General features: G+C 41.3%; 1 protein-coding gene across 1 annotated transcript; it reads right to left on the bottom strand.

Annotated features, from left to right (window-relative positions):
- Window positions 1-3,065: 3,065 nt before the first annotated feature.
- Otol1 (otolin 1) lies at window positions 3,066-13,072 on the bottom strand. Its single transcript, XM_075950801.1, has 4 exons — window positions 12,685-13,072; window positions 7,585-7,674; window positions 4,801-4,872; window positions 3,066-4,218 (listed from the first exon to the last, which is right to left on the bottom strand). Exons 1-4 carry the CDS (start codon window positions 13,070-13,072, stop codon window positions 3,332-3,334), a joined length of 1,437 nt encoding a protein of 478 aa, XP_075806916.1. The 3' UTR covers window positions 3,066-3,331.
- Window positions 13,073-16,062: the final 2,990 nt, after the last annotated feature.

Below are 16,062 nucleotides of genomic sequence, written 5' to 3'. Positions count from 1 at the left end.
TCCCTGGAGCAGGTAGCATGGCGTCTCTCCTGCATCTGCTCCGGAGAGGAGAGCTGTGGAGTCTGACCTCACTTCCTCTTCCTCCCGGCATTCTGTTCTGTTTACTCCACCCACCTAAGGGTGGGCCTATCCAATGGGCCTAGCAGTTTCTTTATTGCTTAGCCAATGAAATCAACAGATTGATATATGACACTCCCACATCAAACGGACTTTTATTTTTTGAAATTTATTGAACCATCCCTGCATCTCTGGAATGAAGCCTACTTGATCATGGAGAACAATGTTTTTTATGTTTTATTAGATTCAGTTTGCAAGTATTTTGTTGAGAATTTTTGCATCTACGCTCATAAGAGAAACTGGTCTACAATTTTCTTTTGTTGTTGTTGTTGTTGGGTTATTCTGTGCTTTAGGTATCAGGGTAATTGAAACTTCCTAAAAATAAATGGCAATGATCCTATTTTTTCTATTTTGCAGAATAATTTGAGGAGCACTGGCACTGATTTTCTATGGAGGTCTGGTGGAATTCTGCGTTGACTCGGTCAGTCAGTCCCTGGCCTTTTTTTGGTTGGAAAACTTTTAATTACTACTTTTATTTAAGTAAAGGTTATATGTCTGTTCAAGTTGTTTATCTGATCTTGTTTTATTTGCCTTTTTACTTCTAAAGATGGAGGGAAAGAGGGTATGAGGTTGGATGGGTGGAGATGTGAAAAGGATCCATAAGCAGAAGCCACTCTGGTTTGGATCCCTTGTGGAATGTTCATAATTATCATCAATTATCATCAAATAGTAACCATGAACATTTTAGAGTTCCTAGAAAATGCCCATCACAAACAGATGGAAGGTATTGTCAGGTACCATAGACCTTAAAGCTGGGTGGCTCCCTTGCTGGCCCCTCACTGCCCGGCCGTCTTCATCTCTAATACCTTGATGTGCTTGTGTGTATTTTTGGTTTTTTTATGACTTTATCTTCCTGCGCTACTTAGTTGACAGCCTCCTCAAACTCAGTGTTAGACATGATATAAAGAGCAGGAAAAGGGGCTGGTGAGATGTTTCGGTTGTTAAGAGTACTCGGTGCTCTTCCAGAGGACCCAAGTTTGATTCCCAGCACCAACATGACAGCCCCCAACTGTCTGTAACGCCTGTCCCAGGGGATCTAATGTTGTCTTCTGGCTTTCTCAGGTACTAAGCACAAACATGGTGCACAAACATACGTGTGGTGAATCACTCATACACACAAAATAAAATAACATAAATTTAGGGGGAAAAAAACAGGAATCAAAAAAACAGGAGATAAGACTCTATGTTCCTGAATCACTTCACTATTTAAAACCCACATTAGGGAAGAAAGATTTCAAATGAGGTGTAACTTATTTAAATCACTTGCCAGCTAGCTCATTCTTTCTCTACAAGAAACCAGCCACAGTCCTAACAAAAGCTCATTCTGGTCTACACAGAAGAGAATCATTGGAGAAGAAACTCATGCTACATTTCCAACAGTAACATCCTGAAGAACATTGCTCATGAAATGAATTCAAAACCAACAATAATCTCAGGGTCATTGAGCAACACAATACGACACTAATTTATTTCCTATGCAATTTCCAGAGACTACCTCAATGGGCTTTATGACTCCTTGCGTGCTATATATGTATGTATACATAGAGAGATCATAGCTTTATGACTCCTTACGTGCTATATATGTATGTATACATAGAGAGATCATAACTTTATGACTCCTTACATGCTATATATGTATGTATACATAAAGATCATAGCTCTTCCAGCATTTGTTTAACATGGAAGCTAATTTTTTTTCTAGAGATTCGCTACAGTGTCTAGAAGTGGCGCTCCTCGAACTGTTCGGGAAACACTCTGTTAATATACATATGGATGAGGATCTCAAAAGCGAGCACCTGCCCAAGCTGGCAGAACAGAGCCAGAAAATTCCCAGGCACCCATTTCCTGGCCTGGCACACAAAGATTTGCAAGTCTGTATAACTTAGACCTCTGCAAAAATCTGTATAACTACTCAGATTTGCAAATCCGTGTAACTATCCATTTGAATTCAATAAATTTCACTTTTTTAAAAGAGCGAAACTGCTGAATTATCCAATATTCACAGTTATTAAACATTCACTTTGCAAATGGATTTCCTACCCCCCACCTGTTCCCAAAACGTTATCACTGAATAACTGGAATTAATTATTATTGAGATGATGATAATGATGCCAAGAATGTATCCTAATTAAATGTTCTATCATGAAGAAAAGCCTGAAATTTTGATCAATACTGATTTAACTTTGTTCTTGAGTCTTTGGGGGACATTCAGTTCTGTGCACAATAATTTGATGAATAGTTAACTGAGTGACATCTTTACCAATTTTCTTTTCTTACATTTTACCTTAGTCTACATGATATAGGCTTGTGTACAAATCCTTACACATGAATAAGTTTTAAAGCCATCTTCCAATTCTTTACCACACTGCCTGTGGTTTTTTTTTTTTCTGAATTAAAACTGAAAGAGAAAGCCTCTATCGCGTTGAAAGGCAACCCTTCCTTCCAAGAGAATCAGGGACTTTGCGAAAGAGCTGCCGTCATGGTCTATCAGATGTTGGCCTCACATTTACACAGAGCAGAGTCATGTGTCATTACATGGGGTAAAAGAAAGTATTGAGAAGGATGTTGTCTTAGTGTTCCATTGATATGAAGAGACGCCACGACCAAGACAGCTCTCATAATAAAAAGTATTTAATTTGGTGCTGATGGTTCCAGGGAGTAGTAGAATGCATGGCCATCACAGTGGGAAGCAGACAGGCGTGATGCTGGAGCAATAGCTGAGAGCTTGGCATCCTGACCTGCAGACAGCAGGCAGAAAGAGAAAGACACTGGGCCTGGCAAGGGCTTTCGACACCTCAAAGCCCACCCCTAGTGAGCCACTTCCTCCAACAAGGCCATACCTCTTAATTCTTTCAAACAGTTTCACTTCCTGTGACCAAACATTCATATGGAAGACATTCAAACCATCGCTTAAATATTTATTAATGATAAATCTCACTCATAGCTTTGAGCGTTGCCATTATTAATTCCTTAAATGGCATCGGTAATATCATTACATTATTAAATGAAAAATGTTAGCTACAAACTTAATAGACATGTTCTCAAAGACATAAATATTTCAAAGGAGATGCTTTGAAATCAGAGGAGTTCTATGTTGTACAGTTTTTAAATGTTTCTGTGTTGCATTTATAATCATGAAAAATAATCAAAGTTTTTAAGAGCTGGGCTCAAGATTAATAGACTAAATCAAAAGTGCAGTGTCCAAAACCCGAATTTATGGTGACTTTCCATGAGTTTCTTCCGGGTACAGGAGGAACCCACTAAAAATACTGTCATCCTCGGGGCCGACGTACAGCCCGTTCCAGTCCTTCGACACTTCCAGCCACACCTGATCTCCGGCACTCAGTTTCAGAATGAGCAGGAGGGAGGCCTGGTCTACTTGCTGACCATAGAGCGTCTCTCTGGACTTGAACTGCTTCTTGTTGCGGGCCACGAGGCTGATTCGAGCAGGTCGGCCCCTGACTGTGACGTGATAGGAGAACACGTATGTCCCTGGAGCGCTGCAGTTAAACTTCCCAGTGATGGGGCTGTAATGGCCCTGGTCATTGGAGAGAATCTTGTCAAATTTGATGGGAATGTTTGGGGCAGGAAAAGGCTTGGACAACAGGGCACTAAAAGCCGACTGTGGAACATGAGAGGCCTCGCCCTTGGAGCCCTTGATCCCCCGGGAGCCCTTCTTCCCAGTAGGCCCTCGAGCCCCTTTGCTCCCCAGCTCGCCCTTTGGCCCGGCAGGTCCAGATAAACCAGGAGGACCTGCATCTCCTTTTTCTCCCTTAGGGCCGGGATCGCCTCTGGGTCCAGGTAGACCATCTGAGCCGCCTTTGCCTTCTCCTCTGCTACCTTTTTCTCCCTTCACGCCTGCCTCACCCTTCTGCCCCTTCTCTCCCCTCTCCCCAAAATCTCCATGATAGCCTTTCTCCCCAGCATCCCCCTTCTCGCCCTTGGCCCCAGGCTCTCCAATGAAGCCATGGGCACCAGTGGCCCCAGGGTCCCCTTTCTCTCCTTTGGTGCCGTTCTCACACAGGTCCCCCTTGGAGCCTTTCTGTCCTTTTATTCCTGCCGGACCAATGCTTCCTTTGTCTCCCTTGGGACCAAAACCACCTAAAATGAAAAAGTAAAATAATGCTTAAGAATCATATAAGTTACAACAGGATGCTATTACCTAAAATATTAAAGTAATTCCCACCAATAGGACCTGTAAACCTGGTTCTTGCCTCGGTAATGTCTGTTTCAAGGAGTCATTAAATGTAGCGAGCAGTAATTACCGTGTCACGTTCTCAGAAGAATAGCTAAGGCTTCCAAGAAACAGTAGTGTTTCAGGGGTTTTTTTTTTCTTTGCTTTTAAGATAATACAGAGGTGTTTTATTCCACTAGCTTTTGCACTTGCCCCAACTCGTGTAAGGGCTCCAACCTCTGTTTCACCCAGCTACACTCAAAGTCTCACAGGCACACAAGAGGGAAGGCAGATTCCGTTTCTGATAAGAGCTCAGGAAAGGGATCAGAGCACAGACATATTTTTGCCTAATGTCTCAGCTCCTGGATTCAACTCACCCAATGAGCACACCGAGTTATTAAAATAGTGAGAACTGGAGTATAAACCTTGCCCATGCGACATTTCCAAGCAGGAAGAGACAGGGCTTTCCTGCACTCGGGTCCTCACGTGGTAGATGGATTGGACTTTACCTTGCTCTCCAGGCTTTCCTGGGTATCCTGGAACGCCAGCTGCTCCTTGGTCTCCCCGTTCTCCCTTCAGCCCTAAAATGGTACAGGAATTAATTCTAACGCACCTATGTCACTTGGGATAAATCTAGCCTGTGGTTCAGAGCTTTGCCACGTTCCGTTTCTTAACAAAAGTTGTTTAAAGGAAAAGCAGTGTTGAAGGGCATCTGGGGTTGTGAGTTCCGGTTAACAGTAAGCCACTTAGAGGGGATTAACAGCTGATCCCTTGAGCAGAACTCCTTGCAGCCTTCACATACTTCTTGAAATTCCTCATGAAATTTCAAATAATCTGCAAATGGTGTGTATGTGTGAGCTGGTGTTTTCCTATTGTAAATTTTGAATGTCGGGCAAAATCTCTTCTCTGCCACCCACTAGAGAAGTTTAGACAGAGAGAGAGCACCACTTTCTTCCATTCACTAAAACTAACAAAAACCAAAGCCAGGAAAGAAAAAACACCTGTAAGAGACACTGTCAAAATGGGTCATTTTCATTACATCTTAGGATAATTTCAGTATACTCTTACAGAGCTACAGGAAACATTATGATAATAAAAGATTTAAACATTCAGATATTTGCCATAATACCACCCAGAGAAATCCAATATGGGTCACTCTAGTTTCCTAAGGAGCTGGCTTCTCTATTTATTACTCTAGACAAAGTCAAATGTGCAAATTTAACCTATGGAGTACCAGAAAAATATCCAAACATATTCTGGCAGGTTCTGATGCTGAATGAAAGAGAAGGACCAAGCCCATTCCCTCCTTGTCAGTAATGGAATATTGGCCAGCTTCATTCAGCAATACTGGTCTGCTTTATATATATATATACACTTAGATCCAGATTCTCCGTGTGTCCCTGGTGTTCTGTAGTTCACTAAGTACACCAGGCTGGCCTTGAACTCGGAGAGATCTGCCTGCCTCTGCTTCCCAAGTGCTAGGATTAAAGGTGTGAGCCACCACACCCAGCATTAGTGGCATTTAAGTTTGTTTAAGGGGATTAATCGCCTTAATTGAAACTATTCAGTTAGATGATGGCGGACTAGCATGCTGCCATTCAAGCAAGGTTTTGGAAATGTTAAAACTTTTATTCTTAACCAGGAGTCCACGCCAACTCTGGAAGTAAAGGGAAAGTAGAGTTGCCACTTTATAAAGACTGGCTGAATGAAATTATACTTTGATCATTCATCAAAGCCTTTTCTTAAGAACCGCGTCTTATGGTACCGCCCCAGATTTTCTTTCCACTTCCAGAAGTCTAGCTTCCAAAACGTACGAAGCACCGAGGAGGTTCATCACTCACCCTTATTTCACAGGCTCCCTGCTAATATGATTCAGCCACAAAAGGATTAAATGTTTCCAAGAATGAGAATCGCATAGCTGACAAGTGCGAAGTAGCACTCTCTCGCCTGAGCGTAGTTTTTGAGTAATTACTTCACTGACTGTTCCCGCAAGAATGAGCTAGGCAGTTCCCGAGCCGTGCGGAGGGTGATGTATATGTGACATTAGGCCTTCTGACATCCGACAACACTGAGCTTGATGGACAGACGGTATTTCTATAGGGTACCAGTATTCACTGGGGAATTTCTAACTATCCCAGGGAATCTGTAACTACCTTAGTACCGAAAGAACCAGTCATTTCTGGGACAGAAAGGCTTTATGCTAATGTTTTCAGAGTTATATACTTCTTGGGCAGGAAAAGATCAATGGAAGTGTTCATAGCTACAAATCTTCTTTGAGAAACAGGTTGTAAGTCAATAAAAATCCACTTCTGCCAGGGTCCAGCCAGCAAAAAAAATCATTACTGTGTTTTAATTATTTCTTGATTTTTTTGAGCTTATTAGTTAATTTATTCAGTTGCCCCATCATTGACAACACCTCTGATTTTAGAGTGAGTCAAAAACAATATCAAATGCTCCTTACCGTCCAGATTTCTACCAAAACTAAATGTTCTACAGGATTATCTACTCTGGTACTATTTAATGTTAACTTAATTGCATTAAAGAAAAATATTCACACTTACTTGGGTGTGTATAGCTCAGTGGAGGAGGCTTAGCTAGCATGCATGGCCTCACTCCCCAGTACTAGAGCAAGGAAAAGAAGGAATAAAAGATCTCACACTAAAGAAAAGACCTTCTCTAGAGTCCATACTTTGTAACTTCTAGTCTCTGGTTCACACCGGGAGCCAGTAAGTGGTGGGAAGGCTGTTTAAGAGTTTCTCTTGGCATTTTTTTCTTATAATTTGTTTGTTGGTTTGTTTGTTTTGATTTCTGTTCTTTGTTTTGGTTTTTGTTTGGTGGAAGCATGTTGAGAGAGAGAGAGAGAGAGAGAGAGAGAGAGAGAGAGAGAGAACATGAAGTTGGATGGTAAAGAGGTGACAGAGATCTGGGAGGAGTTGTGAGAGGAAAAAACAATTAAAACATGTTGCCTGAATAAATGAAAAATAGTATAACTTAAGAAAATAGTCTCCCCTACTGGCGTGTGTGTATATATGTCAGTGTGTGTGTGTGTGTGTGTGTGTGTGTGTGTGTGTGTACATGCATGTGACTGTGTGCATATGAGAGCGTGAGACAGAGAAAGAAAGGGGGCAGGATGGTTCACATATACCTGAAAGTTTTTCAAAGTTAATATTTCATATCAAATTAATATATGAGATGATTTATCAAATATTTGTACTTTTAAAAACTCTCTTTCAATAACCGAGCCTTTGTTTCAGAGTCTCCGAGTTTGATCCAAAAAGGAAATGGTTACCCACCCTTCTCTCCTTTCTGGCCTTTGGGACCTTGGGGTCCAGTGATTCCTGGGGGCCCTGGGCTTCCAACGTCACCAGTCTCCCCTTTAGGACCTAGGAAGTTTCAAAATCATCACATTAGAAAAATCATATTTTGAAATTCATTAGTTCAGGGGAAGAGGTGGTTATTTTATTGAGACCAAAAACTGTCCGTGTCCTAATGATAAAATCTGGCAAGAATAAGCCACTAGAGTTCTGAGAGCAGTATTTTTGTCTGATTTTTGTCTGGTTTGCCATTTTGTACCACCTGAATAGATAAATTGAGCCCATTAGTACCTGTCACTAAATTCATGGCAGTGATCAAATGATTCAGGGAAGCGGCACTATATCAAATGACAAAAACAAAATGATTATCTGATGCTTCGCCTCATAGGACCACACTTTTAAATTGAAAATAAAAAAAAAAACAAACACTTTGAGATTCCCCTTCATCCACTCACTCGCTGATTAGGAACGATTTGTGACGTTTTCTGTGCATTGAATCCTCTTGCTAGACACTAGAAATGTGACAATCTCACCCCACCCAGGGACGAGAATCTGTGCAAGATGAATGTTAAACATAAGGGGAAATGGGAATTATCTCACTCTAGTTGATACAAAGTAAATAGGAAGGTCCCGTGGTAAGTTACAGTTAGAGATAAAATGAGCTACATTTATGGGGTCAGAAGACAATTCCCTGAGAAAACAGTATTAAGCAAAGACTCAACAAAGGAATTAGAATTTCCTGAAGTGTCTTTTTAAAAAAAAAGTGTCTTTAAACAACTGAAAAAAAGTAGCATGGTGCATGGAAGTCATGACCAAAAAAGGGGTGGGGTGGAGAGGCAGGCACAGTGGAGATCATGCAAGTCTCCGACCTCACTGGACACTGTCTCAGTTACTATTCCACTGCTGTGAAGAGATGCCATCACCAAGATAGCCACGGTAAAGAAATCATTTAATTTGAGGATCACAGTCCCATAGGGTACCACCATCATGGTGGGAAGCAGACAGGCATGGCACTGGAGCTCTTCCTCCTGATCCACAGGCAGGGGGCAGAGAGAGACAGGCTGGGCCTGACCTAGACTTTTTAACCCTCCAAGTCCACCCCCAGTGACACTCCTCCTACAACACGACCACACCTCCTAATCCTTCCTGGATAGTTACCAAACTGGGGACTAAGCTGTTGTAGAATATTGCTTGAAATAGGTAAAGATGTGTTGCGTTTGTTTATGCTGTTTGTTTAACTATGTAAGGATGTGTTACATTTGTTTAACGATGAAAAGATGTGCAGCTGCCTCACCTTGCCTGCCCAAGGCATCTGATTGGTGTACTAAAAAGCTGAACGGCCAATAGCTAAGCAGTATAGGGATAGGTGAGGCTGGCGGGCACAGAGGTCAACTGGGAGGAGGAGAGAACTAGGGAGAAAGAGGAGATGCCCAGGACCAGTCAACCAGGTAGACATGGACCAGACATACAGAATGAAGGAAACATAAAAGGTCCCGAAGCAAAATGCAGATGAAGAGAAATAGGTTCCATTAAGTTATAAGAGCTAATGAGACAAGCATAAACTAAGGCCAAGCATTCATAACTAATAACTAATAATAAGTCTCCATGTCCTGAATTGCGAGCTGGTTGGTGGCCAAAAAGAAAACCTGCTACACTAAGCATACAAACATGAATTTTGGGGGCCTTCCTCATTCAAATCACAACAGATACACTTATTCATCCAGGCAGTCACTAACCTAGAACACACCTAAATCAATTCATTAATTTTTTTTTGTTTTTTTTTTCAAGATGGTTTCTCTGTAGCTTTGGAGCCTGTCCTAGAACTAGCTCTTGTAGACCAGGCTGACCTCAAACTCACAGAGATCTGCCTGCCTCTGCCTCCCAAGTGCTGTGATTAAAGGCATGCGCCACCACCGCCCAGCCAATTCATTATTCTTTCTGAAAATTCAGTCCTATTTGCAGAGTAAAAATTGCTCCTTACTTAGAATAATTCAAGGCTAATTTCTCCAAAAGTTTGCCATATAGATAATCTCACCCAATGAAGTTACAAAATGGAATTTTAATTATAATTAAGGCTAATGGGATAGAATGAAATAGAAATTAAATTTTTTTTAAATTCAGTGAAAAGAAAAATCGTATTCAGTAGAATGCATCTTTGGAAGAAACTATAAATTTGTAAAAGGAAACCACTGATAAGTTGCTTGCAGTAGAGGTTAGGGCTGAAGGCGGTCTCCTCCATTTGAAGGAGAATTGCATGGAGAAGAGGAATAGAGACAGGAATGGAGGAGGTGAAAATAAACAAGAAAGCCACTGTCTTTTTTCCCTGCGCATTGTCCCCCAAGGCTTGGTGGGGCTCTGCTGTTGAAGGAAGCAACAAACCACACCCCTGAGTTGGCACAGGCGCGTCATGTGACGGCACATCATGTAACTCTATCACATGAGAAGGACACCTAGGGAGTATTCTTGTAAACACCTTAGGAGAGAACTCAAGGTGAACCAATTGATTTTGCCTCTCGTCTCTGTGCAGGCAGGTGCTGCAGCCTCCAAGTTGACCAAATGCTCACTGAACCGAAACCCATCGCCAGGTGCAATGTGAAAATATCTTCAGTAATTTTATAAAGTTTTAGAAATGATGTAAAATTTCCCGCTCTTCTTAACATGGGGAGCCCACAGCAACTGAACCAAAAACAGAAGCAAGAGACGGAGAACTGCCTTCTGGCCATTAAATATAATCCCCGTATTTTCATAATGTATTTCATCTATAAATTGGATCTAAGTGGACTTCTAAAAGTAGATAATATTCACCGTGTGATGCCTGCAATATGTGTGTTTACGTGACCAAAGACAGAGCGTTAAGGAAAAAAAGTTGAGATGCTTGGGTTTGTGTAGGTTTTTTCTTTTTCTCTGAATTTGTTCAGTACTGCTCTTATATTGATTTCGAATGAAAGGAACACAGAAAGAAAAGGGAAAGTCGCTAAGCAGATCTATGTATATACTCAGAAATATGCGTGTGTATAAATACACACATACATAAACACATAGAAGTATGTAACAGCAGTTAAAGGGTAAAAAGAGGCCATGAATTGAAAGACAACAAAGCAGGGTGCTTGGGAGGGTTCGGAGAAAAATTGAGAACTGGGAAATGATGCAATTATATTATAATCTCAAAAAATAAATTTCAGGATTCTAAAGCTAGAATAACTGAATCTCAAAAAAGAGGATGCTGTTCTATCAGGCCCAGAGAATTTCACAAGCTAGAACCACACTCCATGTTGAGTGATAAAAGCAGTTTGTAGAGTATTTATTCTATTTCGGGCATGGCATATTCATACAGATCATGGTTTCACTTAACCCTGTTTCCCATTGTTGAAACTGAGACTTCAGGAAGTAATGAAGTCTTCTTAGAAACGGCTGTGTTAGAGTTAAACTTCTGAGCTTGAACCTGGCCTTGACAGCATGGGTCTGTAACTGCAACTACTTGAAAGGCTGAGGCAGGAGTTAGGCAAGTTCCTGATTTGCTTGGCCTTCAGAGTGGTTAAAGACCACCATGGGCCACTTCGTGAGATGGTCTCAAAATAAAAAGTGGACGAGCAATGGCCTAGCATGTACAAAGCCCCGTGTTAATCCAGAGCAGAAATAGATACAGAACATTCTAAGTCAGATGACATAGGCAGCTAGATTATGACATATGAGTTACACAGACAGGCTAGAAAACTGGGCACACCTCCAAAATGTATGTCACAAAGATAAGAAAAAAAGCTGAAGGCCAAGAACAATCTAATCTCATCTGTCATCAGGTGAGACAAAAGCCCTCATGCTATGGAGCTCACTGTCTCCTTAGAAGGCGGTGTTGCCAGCCAAGTAAGATGTGAAGAGTTCTGATAAATATGATTTTCCTCAGCCTCGTTGCATTTCCAATATTGTGTCATTGGCCGGGAAATTGGGTCCTAATCTCACTCTTTTTACCCCTTAATCCTGCTCAGTATAAATAGCACGTCTCTCTAAAACCCACGACCATGAGATGAAATCAATTAAAACCCTAGTGGTGATGCATAACTACTTCCTCAGGTTAGATGCCACAAACACCATACGAATTCTTTTTCAGGGAATAGTGACTTTAAAATTGGCATTCTGATCTTTAATTTTATCTCAAGTTGTCTACACTACCTAGCACCTAAAAGCCAGACTGCACTACGGTCAAACTGAGAGCGTATTCATTACGTATCTATTGGAGACATCTGAGGTTTCAAAATAGTAACCACAGTGTTCAACACAGAAAATTGCTGGGCAATGGCAGCGTTGCTTCCGCATCTCAATGAGGACCATGCTGAATTTTACATTTCATTTTCCACTCAAAGCCCTTCCACTTCGAATCCTAACTACAAATAGCATTCACAAAGTCCCTCAGTTGCCGCACTTTCTCACCATGCAATAGAATTTTCATTTACCATTTTTTAAACCGACAAAAAAAAAAACTCCACTGCTCATACCCTGAACTGCCCAGAAAAACCTCAGGTCCGAGGCTGAAGTTGGGCTGAACCCTGACTCAGTTCCAACTAGCGCTATTAATACAGCAGGCGTTACCCAATACAGTAGGCATAGGCAATGTGTGGTTACTTGGGAAAGGTCTTGAAATACGGCTGAGACTAAGGTGGAAAAGTGTTCTCAGTGGATAAGAGCACTGGCTGCTCCTCTAGAGCACCCGGGTTCAATTCCTAACTCCCACATGGTGACTCACAAGTCCTCGATAACCCCAGTGTCAGAGGACCTGACACCTTCTTCTGACTTCTATGGGCACAGGGCACACACATGACCCACAGACATCCATGCAGGCAAATTACCCATAATCATACAATAAGAATAAATCTCTTTTTAAATAAATATAGCTGTGGTTATTGAACTGCATTTTTGTCTCAATCTGAATATGTATCGATAAGCATGTTTCCACCTGCATTCGTCACATTCTTACGGGCAAGTAGCCTGTCACTGCTACTTGCACAGCAGTGCAGAAACCCTCAGATCAATTCTTCACCCTAAGGCCTCCGCTCTGGGGACATTCGGTTGGGCACTTGCAAGTACCTTGCTTTCCCATCTTTCCAGGTTCTCCTTTCTCCCCAGTGACAAGTGAACAGCAATGGCAGCAATTCAAAAAGAAACGAGTCGTGTCCAGAGAGAAGCTTTCAAAAGCGAACAGGCCGGCGGTGGCGGAAGTAGAGGGGTCTGTGGTGGGCTCTGCCGTGGTTGACAAAGAGGGGCTAGTGGTGGGCTCTGCCACGGCAGCCATTTCTGTAAGGAGGGCTTCTTCTTCATCCAGAGGAAAGCCATCGGAAGGCTTTTGACCCTTCAGCATCTCCTTCCCGTCAGATTTCTTTGTAAATTTGGTGTACGGTGTGGTCTTCCCTACTGTGTCCACACCAGCCACAACCAAAATAATTAAAAGAACACAAAGCCAAGAAAATATCCACATGTTTGAGGCTGGAAGAAAGACATAAAAAACACATGCAAATTATAAATGGTCCAAATAAAAGCACTGGTACCATCTGTCCTTATATGAGAAAAATAAAATATATCTGAGACATAAGGATAACAGCATATGTGATTTAGAATGACGTTCAGCTGGGATATTCTATATGTAAGTGTGTGAGTAGCCACAGAGCATTTTCTTTAATTTATTATGAGGAGTACTTTGCGTTCAGTTTTCTCTCCTGGTTGTTTCTTGGTATTACATGTTCTCAAACGGTGTTCTCAATCATTCAAATTATCTTGCCGAATAGCAAATATGATCTATAATAAGTGCAGCATGCCTTAATAGCTCCTGTACCCTGTGGAAAACAAATATGTGTGATTTCCTCCCTGACCTCACTCAGATTTATAGGAATCAAATACATTTGTATTAGAGGGAGATGAAAAATATTGAGCCGAATAGTTTATTCCCGCAAACTCAATTATTTCAGGGGGAAAAAAGTACTGGTAAAATAGTCTTTAAATCTACTAGGGATAATGGCACTGTTGGGAGAGCACTCTGAGGGAACCTATTATAATAAATGGAGAGGGAGACAATTTGAAAAATCATAACTTTGAAAATATGCTATGTCCTTAGCTTTTCACAATGCCACTTAGCTCGCAGAATCTTTGCTGTAGACTTTGGGGAGTTTTTCTAAAAACTCACATTTATCTTTGGGTAATTTTAATTAGGCAAATGTGGTTATTAAGTTTTTTTAACCAACATCCAAAGAAGCATGGTATAATATTCCCAGTGAAGCGAAATTGTGATAGCTCACCATTCCATTCTTCATCGACACCAAACAGGCTGCTAACAGACAGCCCAGGATACACGTGCATTTTCTCTGATATGAGACAGGAAAAAAGCAGTAGAGACAAATAGTAAGAGAATTTAAACTAAGAGGGAGAAAGGCACCTACTATGTGGAGAGTCCCTATACCTAGCTCCACACCATCAATCCAACCAGTTCTCCAAACACATCTATAAGGCAGATGTCATGTGATCATTCTCCATCACAAATGAGGAAGCCAGCACCAAGAAGTTGCATACCTTGTCCAAGGTCATAAAACCAGTAAACATTGGATTTAAGATACCAGGCAGTTTGGTTTAATTTCAAGACCTAAACTCATTTCCACAAATCATGTGGAGTTTATAAGGATGGGATTAGAGAACAATAAATCCAAGGTCAGCTCAATGGAGTAGAGCTGTAGAGACAGACGTAAATCAAAGCAGAGGAAGAGATAAAGATGGGACGCTTCGTTTTCAAAACTGGGTAAAAGTCCAAAAGTTCTAACTTTCCGTCTGGTTGTCTTTGCTGCTGTAGTCATTGACCTGGCTATTCTTGGTTGACATTGGTAATGTCACAAGGAATGAGGAATTAGTTTTAATGTCACCAGACATAAGTTAAGTCATGATCCCATCCTCTATGAGTTACGTTTAGTAAGAAGAGATGGGAGACAACGGAAGTAAAAACGTGAACAGCAGTTAGTTCATCGTGCATGTGATTGCAGATGCATACACGCCCCGACACGCACCACACAGTCCCACCCACAAGATGAACGCACACACATGACTGGCATGCATCGGCCATTTACACTCATCCCCCTCAACTGCTACACTCGAGCATCTTAAACTGTGGCTCAGAGGACCCTGGATGACGCCACAGGTGGTGGACTTCATTAAAAAATTGGTAACAGTAATACGTTTTTAAACACACGGGAGCCAAATTTTAACTCAAACTCAGACTTCCAGTGAATCTGAAGTGCTTCGAGCCATGAGCACCTGTGTTGTGTCACGTGACTTCATTCAAGCCTTGTCTCTAAGCACACAATGTGTAAACTAGGCACTGGTGTACCACCGAGCCACCCAGTGCCTATGAAAACAGCCAGCAACAGGTCAACTCGGGTTCCGGATGAGCGTGTGTTAGGAATTGCAGCGTTTTTACTGTGCACACTGCGCTTACAGAAGCATAATTGCTTAATTATGGAAAACGAAGACAATTGCTTCCTACTGTCACGTTAATCATCAGATTAGTGTGTCTTTGGATTGGATTATGCTAGAAAGTTTGATTTTTTTTTTAAATGCTATTTGATTTGCTGCCTTGAGTTTCGTTTGAAGAAACACATTCAATACAGTTTGGCCTGGTGGTAAGACAGGATTTCCACCCATTTCTAAACTAAACATACTTCTTCCATTTTGCCCTTTGTATTTAGCTAAAGCAGCACTCTTAGTGTTGACAATTAGGGTATTGGACTGTCACTCAACTCTGATTTTCAAGATCCTCTACATGCCGCAATATCAGACGTTCAGCCAAGACTTAACTCGCAATATTGACATAAAAAAATAGATAGACCCTGCTCATTAGCACATTCATTTGCTTCTGTTTCTTGTAAATGGTAAAAATCAAGTGTGAAGCAAATAATTACTTGAAACTTAATTTTGTTGTGATTTATTACCAGTGAACATTTGATCTGTATACCTATTATATATACCTAAATGTTAAGTGTGCGACAAAAGTTTCTCAGGTAAAAAGAGGTCGAAGGTGAAAGAGGTCTCCATATTAACAACAAGATTTTTCTTTTCAAGACAGGATTTCTTTGTGTTACATCTCTGGCTGTCCTGGAACCTATTGGGTAGACCAGGTTGTCCTCAAACTCACAGAGATCCACCTGCTTCTTCTGGGATTAAAGGCATGTGCCACCACACCAGTTTAACAACAAAATATTATTGACTATAAAGCAACTAAACTTTCTTTTTCCTTACTGGGACACATCTGCTACTCCTCCATATGTACATGGTAATTTTTTTTATCCTATAATAATTTTGCAAAAGGATCTTAAGAAACTAGTCATGGGGGGGGACAAGGAAGAGAAAGCTGAGGGGTCCTGTGCAGGAGAAGTGGTCCAGCATCTATCTGGCAATCTGTCTGGCACTGTCTTAAGCACTTTTTTTCTA

The sequence above is a fragment of the Microtus pennsylvanicus genome, chromosome 16 (genome assembly GCF_037038515.1).
Source record: "Microtus pennsylvanicus isolate mMicPen1 chromosome 16, mMicPen1.hap1, whole genome shotgun sequence".
NCBI lineage: Eukaryota > Metazoa > Chordata > Mammalia > Rodentia > Cricetidae > Microtus > Microtus pennsylvanicus.
This window is presented reverse-complemented; position numbering and strand designations above follow the sequence as displayed.